At 34.7% G+C, this 23,590-nt stretch overlaps 1 protein-coding gene across 1 annotated transcript; it reads left to right on the forward strand.

The window, feature by feature from the left end:
- Positions 1 to 1,901: 1,901 nt before the first annotated feature.
- On the forward strand, positions 1,902 to 9,748 carry LOC124941376 (translocon at the outer membrane of chloroplasts 64-like). The gene is made up of 13 exons (XM_047481686.1): positions 1,902 to 2,368; positions 2,865 to 3,017; positions 3,976 to 4,100; positions 4,663 to 4,788; positions 5,752 to 5,934; positions 6,043 to 6,187; positions 6,814 to 6,982; positions 7,117 to 7,251; positions 7,980 to 8,180; positions 8,449 to 8,576; positions 8,668 to 8,719; positions 9,084 to 9,153; positions 9,384 to 9,748. The coding sequence occupies exons 1-13, from the start codon at positions 2,163 to 2,165 to the stop codon at positions 9,467 to 9,469; spliced, it is 1,779 nt and encodes a 592-aa protein (XP_047337642.1). The 5' UTR covers positions 1,902 to 2,162; the 3' UTR covers positions 9,470 to 9,748.
- The last annotated feature ends 13,842 nt before the right edge of the window (positions 9,749 to 23,590 follow it).

Consider the following 23,590-nt stretch of genomic DNA (forward strand, 5'->3'; position numbering starts at 1 on the left):
TTGTATAGATTTTTCACTATTTCATCAATAGAGGTAGATGATCAATTCTCACTTTGCATGACTTTTTTTGGCATTGTTTATAGGGATAACAACGGGTACTTTATCCGACGGGTAATGAAGTACTCATCACCAAACCCGTTTTTCATTTCACTACCCGACCCGAACCCGACAATATCTCTACTTATATCCCTATTCCCGATTCGTCGGGTACCCGATTCCTAACGGGTACCCTATTACCCGATTAAAACTTATAAGATTATAAAATTAAAGAAAAATAAACACAACTTTAATAAATAATTTTAAAATTAGTAATATCGAAGTGTTAAAAATAAAAATAAAAATATTACTTACCTATATACATATTTTGTATATCTTGAAAAAATAAATTAAAGTGAATAAAAATTAGAAAAAAAATAAAGAGTGAATATGAAGAATGACAAGAGAAGTCATATTTTTTTTTTAAATAAAAATTGAAAATTTATGTAAAGAAATATTTTTTTTAATATAAACAATTTAAAGTTGGAATATAGTGTATTTACGATGATGATTGGAGTGAAGAGTGGATAAAACAAATTAAATGATATATTTATAATGATGAAGAATTTGAAAAGTCACACATTAAACTTTAATAAAAATTTAATAATATTAATATAGTTAGGTATGGGGCCTAATTCTTGACCCGTACCCGACCGATACCTTCTCCCCCTCCACATGCCCGACCCTAAATCCGATTTATAATACTCGTACCCGACTATCAAGTACCCACATATATCGGACATATGAGTACCCATTGTCATCACTAATTGTTTATCAACCATCGATTAAGAATAATTTAAGTGCTACTCAAAATACTTGGTACAAATTTTTTCAACATTATTTCATTGGTTTGTTTGATTTACTTTACTTCTACACTCATCCTTTATTAACTCAAATGAGATATTTTTGGAGGAACCTTTAACAAATTGCATTATTGTTAAATTTAAATTTTTTTCATTGTAATTTTATTTTAAGTTGTTTATACAATTTAATATATAGATTAATAATTTATTTTACTTTTATTATCTTATATTATTTACTAGTTAATTCTTTATATTAACTTTTAATTAAATTCAAGAATTACTTTTTAGAGGATTTTTTTTTTTTAATTCTTCCCTACGAATAAAACTGAAAATTAAGTTCTCAATAACTTAAATACTTTAAGATAAAAATTTGAATTTGATAATATGCAAATAATAAAAGAATATTATACTCCTACATATTAGTTAATAATTCATATGTTGAATTATATAATTTAATAAATTAAATATTAAATAAAAAATAATTAACAAAATACTAATATTTTTTAGTTATATAATAAATTATAATTTGTCAAACATAATATATATATATATATATATATATATATATATATATATATATATATATATATAATCTCTTTCTTCTCTTATTTTATCGTTGGTTTAAATATAATCATATTTTAATTTTATAATATTATATTATTTATAGTAATAATTTTATTAAATTTAAAAATATAAATTTATAATTTTTTGATAATAATTTATTTAATAATTTTTACTTTTAAAATAAGATTAATATTTTATCTTATTATTTTTAACTTATTTTTACTTATCAAACATTGGTCAAATTAGATAATGATTATTTAAATAATTTTTAAATAACTCAATTCTTATATATATTTATTTATTTATTAATCAATTAAATTAATTATATCAATTAAAATATATTTGATTTCTTTTAAAAAAAATATTTTCACTAATAATCTAATATAAACATCCCCTATTATTTCTGAATAAAAGCTCCCATTTTTTAAATAAAAAAAGATAAAAAAAAAAATCCGAGAAATTATGGATTAATATTTGTTTTTCTCATATTTTTCTCCACTCCCCTAGGTTTCATCGGACTGGTGAGTGCTCAACGGTGCTGGGGTTATCCTTCCCCATCTTCCTTCCTGCACCATATCCTTCTCTCTTTCTCGATACCCAATAAACAATTCTTTCTATATTAGCTAATAATCCTCTTATCTGAACTCTCTTTGTGTTTGGGGATTGTTATCTTTTCTGGGTTCATAATTCTAACATTCCCTTCCAGAAGTTCTTCCCCACCCGTTCTTCTTGATTGAAGTTTAGGGATTTAGAGCAATTATGGGTTCTTCGTCTGCTACCAACTTGTGGGTTCTGCTTGGTTTAGGCCTGGCTGGAATTCTGATGATGTCGAAAAGGCTTAAGAAAGCAGTGAAAGAGGATTTTGGGGCTTTTGTTGAGAGGTTGCAACTTCTTCCTCCTCCTCAACCGGCTCCTCCTAAAGCTCCTCACCCATTGACTGGCCTGTCATTTGCTGTCTCGGATGTGTAAGCATATGTTTTATTTTTACGCAGATAATAATATAGTTCATATACTTCAGTGAAAGGTCTAGTCTTTTATGGTTAGTTTGTCTGGATTGTGATAGAATTTTGAGCTAGTAGATAGATATTCATAATTTCTTCTAAAGAAAGATGTTATTGAAGAAAAAATTCTCAATACCTATTGAAGCCTACACACCAAGTGTTTGAGTTTATCTTATTGAAGCCTGCAGTTAATAACATATGCTTTGTAGCATATATTATGGGATGAAGATCCTTCTGGGCTGTAATAGATAGGGAAATTTGGGTGAGAGAGAAAAAGGGAGAGTAACTTTTCTCTGTTGTTGATGCTTTTACATGCATTTTTGAAATGTATAATTCAACAATCTTTTTCTTTTGATGTTCTGAGTTTTTAGAGTTGTATATGAGAGCCTATTTCTATGGATATTCTAATTCTTATAGATGTACTCGAAGGCTCTGCTGAATATTTTTGTTCCAATTGTAGGTTTGAGATTGAAGGATCTGTAACTACATTTGGGAATATTGATTGGGCAAAGACACATGAACCTTCTTCTCAAACATCTCCTGTGGTTTCTGCTCTTGTTCAAGGTGGTGCTACGTGCATAGGGAAAACCGTAGTGGATGAAATGGCTTATAGGTTAGCTTTTGAATTCTATTAAATTGAACATTTTTTCTCCTGATAAAATATCACATGGTTTTAATTGCCTTGATGTGGCATGTACACGTATGGAAGCTCTCACTTAAGTCGTGCTTGGGTGTCATTCCAATGTACAAATACCAGTGACTCTCATGTGTATTCATAAATAAACTTCAATATTTACCTAAACTTGCACTATATCTAGATTTGAGTTTATGGCTCCATTTCGAATTGAAGGTGAAACTAGATTCGTTTCTCAAATCCAAATTGTATGTGAGTGCTTTAGTTTAATTTTAAGAAACTCATTGGTAAACACTTCTCTTTGAAGTGTTTTCAAATAAGCTCTATATATCTAATGATGTCCATTTAAAATGAGAATGAGGGATAGTTATATTGTTGGGAAGAGAAGGGGTGGGAAAGAGAAATGAAGTAGTGGATAGTCATGGCCAAGTATTTACTATTTTATGTTTTGCAAAAGTAAGTTTGGGATCTTCTTGTGGAATGAAACTTAGTGTGTACTAAATTAATGTGTTTTGATTATTGACTTGTTCAATAAAGAACCTTTAGGTCACATGTTAAAGATCTAGAATATACTTACTATTAACATTGTTTGTATTAGTAAAATTAGCTAGTACTCTATTAATACTAATTTCAACATTTAAAAAGAAATGATACTTGAGGGTGATAAATATATACATATATGATGTATATACTTATATAATTGCTCAATTTAGAAATACATTTTATATCTATATCTAGGTCATATACAAAGTTTGGAAACTTAACATACTTAGAGACATTCAATTTTTTTTTGTTTGTTTCTGGATCCAAAAACAGAAACAAAAACAAAAGTGCTTCCAAATTGGGCTTGATCAAGATATCACAGTCACGTATATGCATGATTCATCTCAATTGTTTTGATATTGTCATCACTCTTGTTTTCATGGATTATTTTCAGTATTCATGGAGAAAACAAACGCTATGATACACCCACTAATCCTGCTGCTCCTGATCGTGTACCTGGAGGAGCATCTAGTGGAGCTGCTGTAGCTGTGGCCGCTAACCTTGCCGACTTCTCCTTAGGTATTCTTTATACTTTCTTGACCAAAGCTTTATAGTTTGCATACTTAAGAGAAAAGTAAATTTAAGTGACTTAAATAATGAAGTTTAACTAAGCTGGTGTCAGCTTCTCCCAGATTAAACGCTATTTAGGTACAAGCTACTTAGGTACAAGCTAGTTACCCTGTGGCTTTCCACCTCATGTTGCCGCTAGACTAAAAGAGAGGATTAATGGTTTTTATTTATGTAATGCATATTTTGTCCTTTTTAGCAGATGCTTTGGGGTTGAGTTAGGGTTGTGCAGTAGTGTGTGGAATTGGGTTTTGCGTACACAATGTGCATTGCCATCTCTATATCTTATAGATACATTTAACTTATTTTAATTTAATGAATGGGAAAACTAGCCTATACATTAGGTCTAGAAGTGGCTTTCCTCATGTTATATTGGTAGATCTAAAGTGGCCCACTTCGTTGTATATTCTGCTATAAAGCTTGTTTCTCATACTAATATATTATTTTCCATCCTTCAATCATGCTTTAGCTGCATTATATAAACAGTCGTTTTGATGTTAACATCTTACAACAGGTATTGATACTGATGGTGGAATTAGGGTCCCAGCTGCATGTTGTGGTGTATTAGGATTTCGACCTTCACATGGGGCTGTGTCTCACACTGGAATAATTCCTGTTTCATCAAGTTCAGACACTGCTGGTATGCACCAACTCAATTAATTTGTGGTGGAAATAATGGCTTTGTTTGGTTAAAGTTGTTTTGATTAATCACCTATATTAATTAATAATATTTTAATCTCTTATTGATTAAAATAATCTACTGTCAAAAATTTCATATTATCCAAACAAACCTATTGACATAAAACATCACTTCAAAATCCACATAACCCATAATTACTTCTAACTCTACAATCCAAATATGTTGATTTGTTTTCTGTATCTTCTAATTCCTGTACTTTATTATTGCTGATTTTGTATCTAAACATTTAAAGGGCTTAACTCATATAATGGACTCATTCTGTGTTTTTGTATAATCTTCAAATTCACAGCAGGATAATTTTTTTCTTTCTCTAGTCAATTTTCCCTTTCATTTGCTGAATCAACTTACTACATGGCCACTTGATGGCTCTCCCAATATGTCTGGACTCTGGACTCAAAAGAAAATGTGGATCTCTGTTGTCTGACTTTGCATACTTCCCAATACTTATGAGCTACCAGTTTAGAGCATTTCTTTATTGATGGAATTTCCTTTCTCTCGCTTCTATGTGCATAATGATCACATCATAAATATGAGACAAGTTCAACAAACATGCTTTGTCCGCATTAATAAATATTTTGGGGTTTCAGCTAGGGCTGAATATAGTTATCATATATTGGTCAATTTGTTGGGGGATATAAGCAATTATTTTCTAATTTTCTTATTATTTTTGCCTTTCCATAATTTATCGTTGCTCTAGGACTTCTAGCCCAAGTATCACAAATTTACTAAGAGGAATAAATGATAAAAAATGTTTTATAGCCCTGTATCTTTCTTTGCTAATGATGCAAATTGGATAACTAATCATTTTGGGTGCTCATGCAAAATGTATTGTTGTGCAAAATTCATTTTATTGCTGATCTTCTTCTTAACTTTCTATTTTATGTTCTGAAATGACACTTGCAGGATGGTTTGCAAAAGATCCAAATGTACTGCGTCGTGTAGGACACGTGTTGTTGCAAATTCCCTTTGCAGTACTTCGGAATCCAAGAAACGTCATAATAGCTGATGATTGTTTTGAGTTAACAAAGACACCCATCGACCGAACAGCTCAAGTAGTGATCAAGTCAGTGGAGAAGTTATTTGGAAGTATGTTCTTTTCAGCTCAGTGCTTTAAATTCAACTTGGATTCTCCCACATTTACTTCTATTATTTTATATTCCATTAGTTCTATAACTTCTATTTGTAAATTTTCAGGACAAATTTTGAAGCATGAAATTATTGGTGATTATATATATTCCAAAGTTCCAAGCCTAAGAGCAATGTATACCAAAACATCAAATGGTGAAGTCAAATCATCATCATTGAGGTTGCTAGCAAATGCAATGCAGAAAATTAAAAGGTGGGTGTGGTAATTAATCTTCAAGATTATTCATTGATGCTCCTGCTTTCTACATCTAATTCAAGGAAAAGAAGTTAAGGAAAAAAAAAGGAAACCGTCATGCTTTGTTCTCCGTATTTCTAGTATAACTACTCTTAGTTTTTGTTCCAATATGATATTTTGTGCAGCATTTGTTTTAGCTTAATCCATTTCTCTTTAGTTTGTAGTTGTTTCTCTTTGGTTAAAAAGTGGGCAATGTATTTTCTACATCTTAACAGAAGAATGAAAAGAAAAAGCACACTTAGAGCAATTACACACCCTTCTTTGTAACATATAAAAGCCAGTGTGGGGTCTTCTTTTGAAAAAAAAATATCTATAAAGATTATCCCTTTTCCCCAATAAAATTATGTTTTGCATTTAACTTCCTTATATGTATTTGTTTTTCTTTAATTAAGGATTAAATTGGAACATGCTGGCATTTTTAATATGTTATCTGTTTGTTTACTTTCTTAGTACTTTGCAAAACTATGTTTCAAGGTTACATACTTCAGTTTGTACTGCATTTAGCATCCATGATCGATTTATTCCTAGATGATGAACTATTTAAGAGATGATGTTAAGTTCTTTCTTCTTAAGCACCTCTGCAGGCTTGAGTTCCAACTTAATCATCAGGAATGGATTAGCTCAGTGAAGCCTACTATGAACCCTGTCATTTCAGTACAAGTTCAGGAAAAGCTAGAACTTACTGAGCAAGAGACTGAGTGTCTTTATGCAATTAAGAATGAACTGCGTGCAGCTATGAACTCTCTTCTGAAGGTATATCTTTTTTATTTTACTGTTTAATTTTTTATTTCTTACAAGCGTGCAAATCTTAATCCTATTCAGAGGGTGATATTACCCAATATTATTTACCCTGCCTTTAATTTGACTGCTCTGCAAAACTTTGTCAGGATGATGGACTGCTAGTTCTTCCTACTATTGCAAATCCACCTCCCAAACTCAATAGCAAAGAGATAATGTCTGAAGACTACACGATTGGTACATACAGTCTATTGAGTTTAGCTAGCATGTCCGGTTGCTGTCAGGTGAACATTCTCTTCTTATATCTTTATTTGAATATGCTATTTTTTTATACTAATTTTTAATTTGTAATATTCTTGTTTTTCTTTTGATTAGTTTTAAAGTGTTTGATAACAGAAACTTATCAGAAAACCTGAAAAATTAAGTGCTTATTGGAAATAAGTCCATTTTTACTTAATTCTTTACATTCAGCTCAAATTAAACTAGAATACCTTAGCTTAACTCGGTAAGCTATGAATGACTTAACTTCGTAGTGTTGTACGAGCATAGAAAAGATAATTTAAACTACGCCGCTATGAAATAGTCTTTAAATGCCTTTCCGACATTAGTTTCACATTTTATAAAATCAACAGGCATACCATGTACTCAAAATTCAGTTATTTTCATATGGTTTATTCAACATTCATTTTTCATGCACTTATCTCATTCGCACTTAATGTTCAGTATTCATCACTTAATTTTCAGTTTTTATCAAACACACCCTCAAAAGCTATACTCATTTCTTTCTATGTTTACTAAAAGATAAACGTTTTTGTTCTTACAATAACCAAATGTTATAAAACGAATAGAATCATGTTTGTGTAACCTTCTAAAATTTGTTTACAAACACACTTGTGTTACCAGATGTATAAGATGATTTTATTTATTTATTTTTAAACTTTCTATTACCATAATTCTTCATAGTACATAACATTGATGATAATCTGTGTTGTTCTTCATGTTTGTATTGAAGGTCACTATTCCACTTGGATTGTATGAGAAATGCCCGGTTTCAGTGTCATTTGTGGCAAGACATGGAGGTGATCGATTTTTACTAGATACGGTACAAGCCATGTACGCCACATTAAAAGAACAGGCTGATATAGCTATTGCGCCCAAATCATCAACTAAAGTTGTCAGTGAAGAAACATCAGCTGACATTGCCAAAGAAAAGGTGACTTGCTTCTTTTGCAAATATTGCCTATGGACAAATCAAAATGAAAAACTAACCCCATATTCGTAATTGCCAATGTGTTTTAAACTGACTACTTTTCTTTTTTCTTTTTTCTTTTCCTCTTCGCTTTCCTTTAGTTGGGATAACGTCTCCATTTGGAAACACTTTTATTTTATGTATTTGGATTCAGATCCAGATGAAAAAGAAAATGAAGGAATGGTTTTATTAATTCATTAAAATGTTTGTCATCATTTTATCCATCTTTTAGGGGAATGAAGCATTCAAAGCAAAACAATGGCAGAAAGCTGTCGGTTTTTATACTGAAGCAATCAAACTTAATGGAAATAATGCAACATACTATAGTAACAGGGCTGCAGCTTATCTTGAATTGGGAAGGTACACCATTGCTTCATTTAAACATTTTTGACGATAAACCATCATGAATTGTCTTTGTCTTTACATGTTTATCTTATTGTTTCTGCTGCAGCTTCATTCAAGCTGAAGCAGATTGCTCCAAAGCTATCAACTTTGACAAGAAGGTGACTTTAAAAGCGATTTCTACTGATATATCTTGAATGCGTAGTGTTCTGTTTATCTTTATGCATTATATTTGTCTAATGTTCCTCAAATCGTTACTAGTATACAGTTATTCAAATATTACGAGTTAACCCATAAATAAGCCCTTAGTATTCATCAATTTTGAAACTTGTTTTTAAACTATTTTTTATTTATTTATATAAGCATTTCTACAATGAAACTATTTATTTTTTGAGATGGTACTATATGGTAAGTTCATGCTGTGGCTAGTCCTGACTTTCTGTGCAATAGTTGAATTAGGTTCTAGCTCCCCATATTCCGAACCTTCCCGTAAAATGATAATGTCTTTCGAACTCTCTATTTCAGAATGTAAAGGCGTATCTAAGAAGAGGCACAGCTCGTGAAATGCTTGGTTATTACAAAGAAGCTATTGATGGTGAGTCCTTTTCGATTTTCTTTCCCTGCCCCCTTCCCTTTGATATAAAATGCAATTGTATTCCATACTTCATGTTCCATGTCAGAACAAGTTTTGAGATTTGGTCTTTCAAGGGCTTGTTTGATTTTTATTTTTTTAAAACCAATCTGTTTGATGAAATGACTAAAATATCATCAATGACTAAGATTGTTATAATCATTCATGCTGATTAAAGCTATTATGGCATGCAGATTTTAACTATGCCCTTGTTCTGGAGCCAACAAACAAAAGAGCATCTCTTTCTGCCAATAGGTTAAAGAAGCTGTTCGGAAGCTAACGTGCGATTCGGCGAATCTTTTGGGGTTTATTCGTGTGCGGTGAACTTGGGAGAGGGGGGGCTGTGTATTGGTTGCTCCTTGATATAAGCTTTTATTGCAAATCTTTCCCCACACAGGAGAATGAAAAATATATATTCTTTTGATGTCAATTGAGGCCCAAAGTTTTGACTTAGTTTGACTAGTCTAGTTTATCTTCTTGTCTTTTTATTTCCTATTCTGCATTGTTAACATTAAATTGATGCATTTTGGGACAATATATTTGCCTACTTTTCATTTTACTCTTATATGTCAATGAATCTGATGTATTCAACCCTTTAAATACCTAATTTGTTACTGAAATTAGATGTTATTGTAATAAAACAATCTGTATGGGTAAGATATCCCTAGTCTTGAGGTCCACGCGGCAAATTGGTTGAGTGTTTGTGGTGACTACGCCTAATCCGCGGGAAATAGTTGCACTCCGAAGGAGAAGCCGAAGTGCCAAACCAGCATTCTAAAAAGAAGTCTAGTTATACAAATATTTCTGGTTTTTTAAAAAAAAATTCAGCATCAATCATGAAATTTAGCTTGAAGTTGGAATTAAATTTGTATTAGAATCTTAAAAAGTTAAATTCCAAATGTATTATAAATAATTTAAATACAAAATCTTTGGCAACAAAATCAAAATGTTGCTACAAAGTCGGTTGGGTTGTGTCATCTCTAACTTTTTTTTTTTGAGCTAGTTCCCAATTTTCCATATTCCCTCTCACGTTAATATTGTAAATAATTTTTTTTTATTTATTTATAATATTATCTCATTATCTCTTCCTTTGTGAGAGGGAACATGAGAGCATGAGAAATTGGGAGGCAGAGGATTCCAAGCTCTAAAAAATGGTCTATCCGATCAGCCCATTTTTTTGTATCGTCACTATGGTATATCAATTTTTATTTTGTAATGAAAATTTTACAGTTATTGTACAAAAATTTCGGTATACAAAATATTTACATTATACCGAGATTTTGGTACGGTATCTGTATCAATATTAAACCGTACTTATTGAAAAAAATAATAATAATTGCTTAAAAAAATAAATCATTTCAATATTTGCAATAGAGATGAGTCACGAAAAAGATGCAAAAGAAATTTTGATGCATACATCTTATTATTGCTGAAAAGCAGTTTGCTGAATATAAACAAGATGGTAGCGAATGAATATTCTTTAATCGGACGTTGGAAGTAATAGAACTTGTACAAGATAATAAAATATATTGAGAGTTGCATCAAATTTATTTGTATACAATGTATTTTATTTTTTATACAAAAAAATATAAATAATTTTCCATCCTAACTCAAACAAGTGTTGAGTGGATTATGTCCAGATTGGCTGGTGTGTGATGGATTCATCATTGACAAATAGAAACAAAGTCAATATTTAGAATTTGAGAATTAAAAATAAAAACAATATAGATAATGAGAATTTGGTATCATAAATAGTGTTGGGAATAATATGTCAACATGTGAGTGATTTTAAAATTTAATTTGGTGTCATTTTTCAAATTACTCACGTGTTGCCACCTAATTTCATACACAATTTATGACACTAAATTTTTGTTCTCTATCATTAGTCTAATGATAATATTTTAAAAAATTATGCACTTAACGAGAACAGACATATTTTAAAAAGATTATAAATATATTTTGTAAGAAATATTTTTTTGTGTGAGTTGAGCTTAAGTCCAGTACAGTTCCTACATAGATTCAATTGATATTAGTGTTGTAACGGAATGCGATAGATGACGTAAACAATAAAGAAAGACATAGATTTAACGTGATTTACTAAGATAAAACATGAATACGTCTATCCAGAAGAGAGAAACTATTATTGAGAAGATTATTACATAGATGATAACATAACAAACTAAGGTTATAACACGAGTTTATATAACACTCGGTTTCTTAAAACCATAATACATAAATCCTAACAAATAGAGAATTTAGGCAAAAAGAAAGGACATTGGAAGAATGAATGTTTTTTGAAGAAAAATCCACAGAAATCTGGTTCTGGTTTTGCAGCTATTGTAAAAGATAATACATTATCTGATGAAGATATTGCTCTAGTGGTAGATGAACACACTCATCAAGCTGATGCATGAGTTTTTGATTCTAGAGCTTCGTATCATATTTGTCCTCGAAGATAGTGATTCAAATCTTACAAACATATAGATGGTGATAGCGTTTCTATGGCCAATAGTTTTGTTTGTAAGGCTGTTGGGATTGGTTCAATCAAGATCTAGACACACAATATTAGATTTTGTACTCTGAATGTGGTCAGACATTTTCCACTTATTACTAAGAATTTGACATCTCTGAGTATGCTAGATAGTAAGAGATTCTGGTTCAACGGTGAAAATGAAGTTCTGAATGTATGTAAGGGTTCAAATTTATTCTGAAATGTGTCAAGATTGACACTTTGTATTTCTTACAGGGTTCTACTATCTCAGTTTCTGTTACATCTTCAGAGATTCACAAGGATGATGTGACTAAGTTTTGACATATGAGGCTTGGTCATATGAGTGAAAGGGGATGCATATTCTAGCAAAGGAGAATCTTCTTGGTGGTCACAAGATCTCGTGTCTTGACTTTTGTGAGCATTGTGTTTTTGGGAAACTACATCACAACAAGTTTTCAAAGGCTATTCAGAGGACAAAAGACACACTTGATTATATCCATTCGAATTGTTGGGGTCTTGCTAAAATTTAATCTCTTGGAGGTCAATGATATTTCTTGACAATCATTGATGATTTTTCAAGGATGACTTGGTTGTTTGTCATGAAAAATAAAGAGGTAGCCATCAAATATTTCAAAGAGTGGAAAACATTGGTGGAAAATCAAACTAGGAAGAAGAACAAGAAGTTACGAACTAACAATAGTCTAGAGTTTTGTTCGTCTAATTTCGATCAGTTCTGCAAGGATGCATGGATTTCTCGGCATCACATGATAAGGCATACACCACAACAAAACGATATAGATGAAAGAATGAACCAGACATTACTGGAGAGAGCGAGGTGAATGATCTATAATGAAAAACTTGATAAGAGTTTTTGGGCAGCAGCGGTGACTACAACATTTATTTGATAAATCGTGAGCTTCATATCGGAATTAAATGTAAAACACCTTACGAGGTATGGTCGGGAAAATCTGCTGATTACTCTGGTTTGAAAGTTTTAGGTTGCACAGTTTATTATCATGTTAGTGAGGATAAACTAGATCCTAGAGCAAAGAAATGCGTATTTATGGGCTATGTAGATGGTCTAAAAGGATACAGAGTATGATCTCCATCTGAGAGAAGAGTTATTTTGAGTAAAAAAGTTATTTTTGATGAGAATTCTATACTTAACTCTATTGAGAAGCCTGTAGCAGAAAATAGCAGTGTTGACAAACAAGTGAAGTTAGAAATTACTCTACAAAAGGATAAAGAACCCTACGTTGAGGGTCAACTGTCAGAGCCTAAACAATTAGATTCTCAATTGTCTGAAGTTATTCATGAGAATGTAGTTGAAGGTTGGTTAAGGAGGATTGAAGTTAGACCACCTTAGAAATACAATTATGAAGATATGGTTGATTATGCATTACATGTTGGTGGGATAAAGGTTAAAAAGGTAGGAATTGCTAACAATCTTACTTATATGTTCACCAAGTCGGTTCTTCGTAGCAAGTTCCAACATTGTTTGGACTTGCTTAACGTTAGAAATTGTTAGGTTACCCTAGGGACAACTTTAGAAGAGAGATAGAGAAGATGAAACATTTGGGCATTGACTTATGCATCTGGGCCATCTTTCCATTGACTAATGCATCTAGGACATCTAGCATTGACGAATGCATCTATGGCATCCGACATCGGCGTGTGCATCCGGGTCATCCAACACCAGCGAGTGCATTTGGATCATCCTGCATCGGCGAGTGCATTTGAGTCATCCAACACCAACGAGTGCATATTGGCCATTCGATATCAACGAATATATCTGAGTCATCTAGCATTGACAAATGCATCTGGGCCATCTAATATTGACGTATGTATCTAATACATCTAGGCATTGACTAATGCACTTGGGACATATGAGAGAATTCAAGTCAAGGTGGATATTTGTTGAATAGACTTGAATAGTTGGGCTTTCTTAATGTGGGTTGGACCATTAAGAAATCCGAACTATTCAAGTCTATTCAACAAATTCAAAGGATCAGCGCCATATGGCGATCGATACAATCACAAACAATCAAGCTTCAGGGTTGTTTACCAACAGAGGTAACGGGCGGAGGAAAGAGAAGAAACACAACAATTTATTTACTTCAAAGGGTCTTAAGCCACTGATATATGTAATTGTACCTGTCACCATATGTCGTAGATCCCTAAATGAAGGGCATACTTGACATTTTCTAGACTTACTGTATATTTCTCAATAATGAAAGATTGGACAAAGTTTTTATATGATAAAGTCAAAGATACTAAAAAAATTAAGAAATTGATATTAAGGTTGATGAGGATGCTGCCTTAATTTTGTTAGTATATTTGCCTTCATCATATGAAAACTTTGTTTAGTCTTTCATTGTTGGGAAAGATATAATGAGTCTAGAAAATGTCAGGTCTGCCCTTCATTCAAAAGATCTGTGCCATATGGTGGCCGATACAATTATAGATATCAACATAATTATTTGAAAGAAAGTAAATATTATTAAAAAATAATAATAATTAATAGAACATTATTAGAGCCCTCCATCATTGACTAAAATAGCCATTGATGGAGGCAGCGAAAAACTAGATCTTGTAGCTCAAGAATAAAATTTTGGCTCTGATACCATGTTAGAATAAAGAGAGAAAGATTTTATTTAATTATATTAGAGTTATATAGGTTATGTCTATTATATAGACATTACATTGAACTTATAAAAAAATTAATATAATATAATAATGATATTATCACAATTTATAATATTGTGATAATATCTTACATATATATTATCTTAATATTATATTCTAATACATACGATGGAGACAAATATACCAATAAAATTAAGGCAGCATCCTCATCATCAACCTTAACATCAATATTTCTTAATTCTAACACAATAGAATTTAATTGATCTCTCTAATTTGTATACCTTCCAACATTTGCAGGGTGAAAAATCGTTGCTTTAAAAGCAACTTGTTGGTGAGCGACTTCATCATATAAAGACTCTCCAACTTGAACCATAACCCAATGACCTTCTCCTCTTCTAAGAATTCGATGATTATATTAGGATCGGTGACAACAATAGCAGGGGGTTATAATATTGTGGTGCAACTTATAACTTTCAATTCGATTTAATCCTATTAGAGAGGAAAATCTGTTTCTATTTTTTACAAATCTTCGCAAACTCTTGAACGGATTCAAGTGCAGAAAAGCTTGCTCGATTTGAAGCGGAAGATAAACGATTGAAGATGCATAATGAAATAACACAAGGAGTTTTATGAATGTTCGAAGATAAAAACTCATACATCACCCCTTCTTCTGTTTCCAGAAGGTTTTCACTAGAAGACTTTGATTTATATAAAAATTACACAAACCCAATCAGAAACACATGACTTAATAACTGTCTATGACTTAATAACTGTCTGTTTCTGAACTCCTAGCTAACACTCTGTTGAATAGACAAACCTTGTTCAACTTACAATACTGAAATTTCACACAAAAAGAACATTATGTGATATACAAAATAGACTTAGAGCAAGAATAATCACCACACTTAATAGTTCGTAATTCGTGTGATTGTTCAAGGAAGCGAGGGAACTAGAGACATTCACCATTGTACTTTAATCGCCTTTTATACTAAAGTGTAGCAACGGTCGAATCCTTGTCTTGGATACATGTTAGCTTTCCGTTGGATGTACGCCAGGTGTACAGGAACGTACATAAGAATATATTCGTTAGATGGTGGCGTACCGGATTGTACTAGAGAATATTTAGTAGATTGTGGTGTATTGAAAGATACAAAACGGGCTAGAGGAATATTCGAGTACATGGAAGATAAACAGTTATGCGTACTAAGTTGATTGGGTAGACGGTTGATAACGAACTCGGTTGTTCGCAATGCTAATGAGATGAGCGAAAAAACGGACGCTTATTCAAACGATTGCTGAAGCAAGACGTCTACTTACGCACTTCTTCAAACGACTACTGAAGCAAGGCGTCTGCTCGTGCTTCTTCAGACTACACGTCTGATGAAGTGAGACATCTGTTCGCGCTTCTTTAGACTACACGTCTGATGAAGTGATACGTCTGCTCGCGCTTCTTCAGATTACACGTCTAATGAAGTGAGACTTCTGCTCCCGCTTCTTCAAACTACACGTTTGATGAAGTGAGACGTCTACTCGCGCTTCTTCAGACTGCACATCTGATGAAGTGAGACATCTGCTCGCGTTTCTTCAGACTGCACGTCTAATGAAGTCAATATATTTATATGAAAAGAAAACATAAAATATACAAGGTTTTAGATCCCCCTTTTTAGTCTTGAAGCTTCAGCCATCGATGTCTTTTTCGCCGAACATAATTTGTTGTAGTCGACTTCCTCCTCTTAGTCCTCCTACACTTCCTCCACCGCGGCCACCAGCGCGGCCACCTCCACGACCACCTCCTCGGTTTTTTTGACAGCCACCTCGACCACCTTGGTCTGGATTTCTCTTGGACCGAGTATCCCGAGTGCTCGTTCCCCCTCGATTGCTACCTTCCCCATTTTTTAACATTATCAGGTTCAGCAACAGCGAGGGCGACAACTTTAATAAACACATCTTCCTCAGCCTAGAGCGTTGAGCGACTGCATCAACAACATCGATTCGCTCAGCTTCCGCACACTTAAGGGATTTGGAAACTTCCAGCAGTTGAAGACCAAAGGATTCCATAAGAGACATTGTTTCGTTGTGAAGCTCGAAGTTTTGTTGGACCAGATAAGACTGCATCCTGGTCATCTAGTTTATGATCATCAAAACGTCACCCGAAGTTCTTAATATTTCATTGTTTGCATCTGTAGACGTAGATGCATTCATAGAAGTCCGCTCTTCCAGAATCTCCAACCTATAAGATACAGAATGGATACTCTGCTACATCGACGCAAGAGCTTCCAAAATAAAGTGTCAGAGATTAGTGGTTCCTTGAGGGGACTCCTCAGTCGAAGAGACAACGTGGGAACCAACAAGGATGGAGCGAAGAGGGGATGAACGGAAACTTACTTGAATAGTGTGAGTTTGAGCATTGATTGTTAGAAAATTTAAAGTTGTAGGCCTTTATTGTTGTTAGTGTATATAATATAATAATATATTATATTGATATATTATTATATTATACAATATAATATATTATATTATTATATTGTCTTTTATACCATTATGGTATATTTAATTATTAATGGGCTTGGGCCTATATGTATAATCAATTTAAGGTTCTAGGCTAATTACTCCTATATAAAGGATTGTTTGTAAATGTTGAATATACAACACTTAAGATTTTCAAGACTTTTCTTCTTTAGCAAATATCTATTTTCCAGAGTTTCATATCTTCATAGCTGTTCTTAGAAAGATTCAATAGTCAAAGCCAACATTTTGTATCAGAGCTAGATTGAAGAACATGTCGTCGACAAGATTAATCAGAGATGCGGCGACAATGAAGATTGGAAGAGAAGGGAATGTGACACTCTCCTATCCATTACTCACGAAGAGTAACTACTCGGTGTGGGCATTGAAGATGCGGGTAAACTTACAAGCACAAGGAGTGTGGGAAGCCGTGATGCTCGAAGATGTCGACGAATGGATGGATAGAATGACTCTCGCCGCCATCTATCAAGCACTCCCTGAGGACGTCCTTCTCATGGTGGATGAGAAGGATTCCGCCAAGCTAGCGTGGGAGACTCTAAAGACAATACATGTTGGAGTGGAGAGAGTCAAGAAGGCAAAAGTGCAAACCTTGAAGACACAATTTGAGGCGATTCGTATGAAGAATAGGGAATCGGTGGATGATTTCGCCATGAAATTGACATCCATTGTGACTGGTATCCGCTCGTTAGGAGAGAAGGTGGAGGAGATCTCCGTCGTCAAGAAGTTCCTTAGAGCCTTACCACAAACATACATGCAGATCGTTACAACGATCGAGCAATTTGGTGACCTCAAGAATATGACCGTCGAAGAGATCGTCGGTCGTCTCAAAGTACATGAGAAGAGACTTCGCGGATACGGAGACCAAGAGGAGGAGCATCTATTGCTCACGTATGATGAATGGATGTCACGAATGAAGAAAAACGGAGAAGCCGATTTTTTTTATGGATTATCGAGTCCTAGCGACAACGGTGGAGATAACCGAGGTCGTGGAAAAGGGCAAGGTCAAGGGCGAGGTTGTGCAGAAAGCTCACCTCGACAAGAAGATACCAAGCCCCGCAAAGACAAGAGTACAGTGAAGTGTTACGCTTGTCAAAAGTATGGGCACTACGCGTCTAAGTGCCCTAACAATAGGTATGACGGTGAGGCAAACCTCACTAGCTTCTATGATGAGGAGCCATCATTAATGTTAGCTGAGGTAGTGACGAAAGCTTTGCCCTAAGAAGATGATGCAAACCTCGCTAGCTTCTATGACGAGTAGCCAGTATTAATGTTTGCTGAGGGAGACGAGAAGACAAACCTTGAAGAGTTTATGCAAGAACCGTCCAAGGAGGAACCAGATGTGGTGTTGTTCAGTGAAGAGAAAGTCATGGAGAAAATCCTCGCAAGTGGCGATGAGTGTAATCACACCGATGTGTGGTACCTTGACAATGGAGCAAACAACCATATGAAGGGCCATCGAGAGAAGCTCAATGAGCTTGTCGAGAAAATTACCGGAAATGTGAAGTTCGAAGACGGAAGCAAGGCGCACAAGTTTTCTAATTCATCTTACGAGGAAATCTATGTGAGTAGAGACGTTATATTCGAGGAGGAGAAGAAGTGGGAGTGGTGAAACAACAATAACAAGCTCGTACAAAATCCCGTGGAGTTCGGAATCCTACGAGATGTCTATGTGGAAGCACCACTAGTAGAGATGGATCCTGATGAATTGTTCTTGCTCACCACCGATGAGCCAACAACATATCACGAGGCAGTATTCAAAGAGTCGTGGAATGAAGCCATGAACAAAGAGCTCGAGTCTATCAAGAAGAATAAGATATGAGAGCTCACCGACTTACCACCCGGTCACAAGACCATCGAGTTAATGTGGCTTTTCAAGTTGAAAAGAGACAGCGAAGGCAACATCTTCAAGCACAAAGCGAGATTGGTAGCAAAAGGCTATGTGCAGAAGCAATGCAATAATTTTGAGGAGAACTTTATACTAGTGGCGAAACATTACACAGTCAGGTTAATTCTTGGTATCGAGGTGGACCAGAAGAAAGATAGCATTAAGGTAAAGCAGAAAGCTTATGCGAAGAAGGTGTTGAAACAATTTGTAATGGAGGATTGTAACTCGAGCAAGTATCCTATGGAAGCAAAGTTGCAGCTCGAAAAGGATGTGGAAGGAAGCTTAGTGGATCCGAAGGAGTATAGGCGTATCATTGGGTGTCTCAGGTACTTGACGCACACTCGACCCGATATCTCTTATGTTGTTGACATAGCGATTCGATACATGGAGAAACCTACCACTCTACACTAACAGGCAGTAAAACACATTCTTCGTTATGTGAAGGGAATGACGAATTATGGGATTCAGTTAAGAAGAGGACGAGAAGTTGAAGAACTCGTTGGTTTTACTGACAGCGACCTAGCCGGTGACACAGACGACAAAAAAAGTACTAAAAGGATGGTGTTTTATCTCAACAGGAATCTGATCACTTGGCAATCTCAGAAGCAACAAACTGTTGCTTTGTCTTCATGTGAGGCGGAGTTTATGGCAGCTACTGTAGCGTCGTGCCAAGGACTTTGGCTAAGAAACTTGTTGAGCGAGGTGCTCGGATGCGAGCCGAGGCCGGTAACCCTCTATGTTGAAAATAAGTCCGCAATAGCATTAATGAAGAACCTAGTGTTTCATGGACGTAGCAAACACATCGACACTCGGTTCCATTTTATCCGTGAATGCGTCGAGAATTGAAAGATCGTTGTAGAGTTCTTAAGCACTAGAGAGCAACGTGCAAACATTCTCACTAAGGCACTAGCAAGAGTCAAATTTGCAGAGACGCGAGAGCTGCTCAACGTGAAGAATTTCGAACCAAATCAAGCTTATAGGGGAGATTGTGAGTTTAAGCATTGATTGTCAGAAAATTTAAAGTTGTATGCCTTTATTGTTGTTAGTGTATATAATATAATAATATATTATATTGATATATTATTATATTATATTATTATATTGTCTTTTATACCATTATGGTATATTTAATTATTAATGGGCTTGGGCCTGTATGTATAAGCAATTTAGGGTTCTAGGCTAATTACTCCTATATAAAGGATTGTTTGTAAATGTTGAATATACAACACTTAAGATTTTCAAGACTTTTCTTTTTTAGTAAATATCTATTTTCCAGAGTTTCATATCTTCATAGCTGTTCTTAGAAAGATTCAATAGTCAAAGCCAACAAATAGATCGCTCATATTCTTTATCAGAAGATGAGACTCGAGGAACATGGACCATTGATCGAGATTCACTGCCTGCTCCTTCGATTTTATCGCACAGATCCTTGATAAATCCTAGTATATCTTCAGTGTTGAGGGTTTTATTAGGGAGTGACTTCTTGGATGATAAAGGGGATGAACGTTTGGACATGTGGGAGGATCGCTTCTCTTCAGACGTCTCCTCATCTGATGAGATCTGCACAACAACCTTGGGCGCCTGCTCAGATAAAAAAGAAGAAAACTGAGCAACTTCTACTTCTGATCCCTGGAAATAAGGGATGAGAGCTGCTCAGCTGCTTTAGATGGTTCCCCCTCAATAGACGGGGTATGCTTATGCTCAGACGTAGAGGGAGAAACTTTAAATGGTTTCTTCTGAGCAGACGGAAACTACTACTCAACAGTTGGAGAAAGCTCCTTCTCAACAGAAGGGATTGTCTGCTGCTCTTCAGATATAGGGAGTAGCTTCTCAACAGAGTGAAGAGAAAAGAATCGTCTTTCTTTAATAGTCGACTACTACTACTCGATGATGTGAAGAGCCGCCTGCTCTTCAACTACCGAGAGCAACTGCTTAGTAGTAGATATATAATGCGACTCACCATGAGTAAACGACATCTCATCAATGAATGACATGTGCTTAGCATCGTCTGACCAGTTTAACTCTACTCAAGACGCCTTGATCCGGAGTTCATCAGTTTTGGACGACTCTATGCCATGAACAAAGTAGAGAACCGTAGAACTGTAGGAATCCAAGATTAATTGCAGACATTTGATGACCTTCCCATCTGTTTCTACCGTTCTATCTAGGGGTGAGCAAATGGGTAAAACCAATCCGTTTTGTCCGATCCGTATTAAATCCAAACTAAGTTTATTCAATCTGTAATCCAAACCATTTTACTAATTAATACGGATCGGATACGGATTGGATTGAAAATGGTTTGGATAATCCAAACTAAAAAATATTTATATATATTAGCTTGAAATTAGTCAACAATTTTTAAATTTTTTTTTTTTAGTTTTTTTTTTTAAATTCGAATTTTTTATTATTTTTAAATTTGAATCTGAAAAAAATAATAAAAATAATAATAAAAATAAATAAAAATAAATATCGTTGTCAAGTGATGATAGGTAAAATATATATTATATTTAGATAAATTTAATTTAAAGAAAATTAATTAAAATATATATTTTTATTTAGATAGTTTGGATAATTTGGATAATCCTAATCCAATCCGATTTAATTCAATCCGAACTCAATCTGATCCGATCTCAGTCCAATCCGAAATATCCAATCCGAATTAGTATTTAAGATTCGGATTGGATTGGATTTCGGATTAAACCACTCAATGCTCACCCCTACTTATGTCCAAAGGGTTGTAATTTTCTTCCCTTTGGCTAACGATGGGTAAGAGAGCGCGTCCTCTAGTGATTGATGCAACGAGCTCTCTTCTCTTACGAGCTTCGTTGACGTCTTTGGTGTGAGTTCAAGCTATGACATATTTCTCCATCTTCAACAACTCCTTGTAGTGATTAGAGAGATTTGAACGTTTGAGGACCTCTTCAAATCGTGTGTGGAGCCTTATGCTGCACCACTTATCGAATAGTTCGATTCTTTTTGAGGTAGCAAGATCCACCTCCTTAAGAATGAGATCGATTGTCTGATTTACTTCAGACAAAAGTTCGGGAATGTAATTGGACTTATCTTTTCCCTTCCCTTCAACTACGGTAGGTGTGGCAATTGGAACATGTTCCTTGAAGATGATGCCCTGAGTAGCTCGGACATGTCTTAGAATGGAGACTAGAGAGGCACCAGTTATAGGAGCTGCTACCTTAGGAAAAGAATCTACTAGAATAACTGTAGTAGGACCAATAACCGTCTGAACATGTGCTGATTCATTAGTCTGCCCAACAGTCAGACCAACAGTTCCTTCAATTTCAGCAGCATCAGACAAAAGCACAACCTCCCGCTCTGCTACAAGAGTAGCAGACAACTTCTTGGAAGGAGATGAATCCGCCTGAACAGGTGTAGGAACACCATCTTGACCAGCAACTTCAACAATCACTAGTGCAGCAGGGGAGGCAACACCGTCTTCCCCTGTCTTTTCTCAACAGAAGGTTTAACTGTCTCAGTAGTTGGTTCAGCAACTTGTTCCACAACGAGAACCATAATGGGCTCTACGACCAAAATAGGTAAGGAGGGTACCTTGAAAATGGTCTGGCCAGCGGGCTCGGTAGAGGCCTCAGTTAGGGGTGGCCAAACCTACGGATCGGATACGATCCGGTATTTCGGATCGGATATCCGCTTTTATTTTTTTCAAAAATTGCGATCCGTATCCGATCCGGTATCCGACCACTATCCGATCCGAAAATACCGGATCGGATCGGATCGGCCAGCCGGATACCTGCTGATCCGATTTTTTTTTCATATTTTAATTTTTTTCATATGCTAAAAAATTAAAATTGTTCTATCAATTATGAATAATAACGATTTAAGAACATATCTAAAGGGAAATGGGAAGAAAAACAAATGAAAGAGACATATTTTTGTTTGGGTTTGTAAAGGAAAATTGGAGAAAATATAAAGAAGAGGGAGATTTTGTATTTTTGTTTGGGTTTGTAAAGAGAAGAAAGGAAGAGATAGATTTTTGTTTAGTTTGTAATTTTTTAATAATATTTTTATTTGGGTTTGTAAAGAGAAACATGAAGGAAAATATAGGAAGAGAGAGATTTTTGGTTGGGTTTGTATTTATTTAATTATATTTTTGTTTGGGTTTGTTTATTTAATAAATTTTAAAAATGACCGGATCGGCTTCGGATATCCGAAATCTTTTTTGCCCGATTCGTATCCGATCCGGAAATCCGGTAAAAAAATCGGATCGGATCGATATCCGAATCCGATCTATCGGATACGGATTTTTTCGAATCGGATCGACCGGATCAACGGATCGGGTCTTTCGGATCGGATTTTTTGGCCACCCCTAGCCTCAGTAAACACAACGTCCGTAGGCAAGACATATGCTACCAAAGAAGGGACTTCTTCAGCAGGAATTTCTTCCAGTCTGACCTTCTTTGCAACAGAGGCAATCTCTGGGGTTTCTCCAACAGAAGCACTATTCTGGATGGTTGAACTAACGGTTGATTCATGCATCCTCAACCTTCTTCTCTTTATTAGAGCCGAACGAGCAAAGGTTGCAGGATCCTCAATTTGTGCATACTTAATTAAATTAATTTATGTCTAAAAGATCCAAATCATTTCTAAAGTAAGAAAACTTAACCTCGGAGAGTGGCTTCGTGAAGATGTCGACCACTTGTTGATCCGTTGGGACATATTCCAACCGAATTTGTTTCTAAGCAACATGATCTCGGATGAAATGGTGTCGGATGTTGATATGATTTCTTCTGGAATGTAACACCGGGTTGTATATGATCGCTATAACACTGGTGTTGTCGTAGAAGACCAGAGACTCGTCTGCCTGGATGCTAAAGTCTCTC

Source organism: Impatiens glandulifera, chromosome 6, assembly GCF_907164915.1.
Source record: "Impatiens glandulifera chromosome 6, dImpGla2.1, whole genome shotgun sequence".
NCBI classification, from domain to species: domain Eukaryota; kingdom Viridiplantae; phylum Streptophyta; class Magnoliopsida; order Ericales; family Balsaminaceae; genus Impatiens; species Impatiens glandulifera.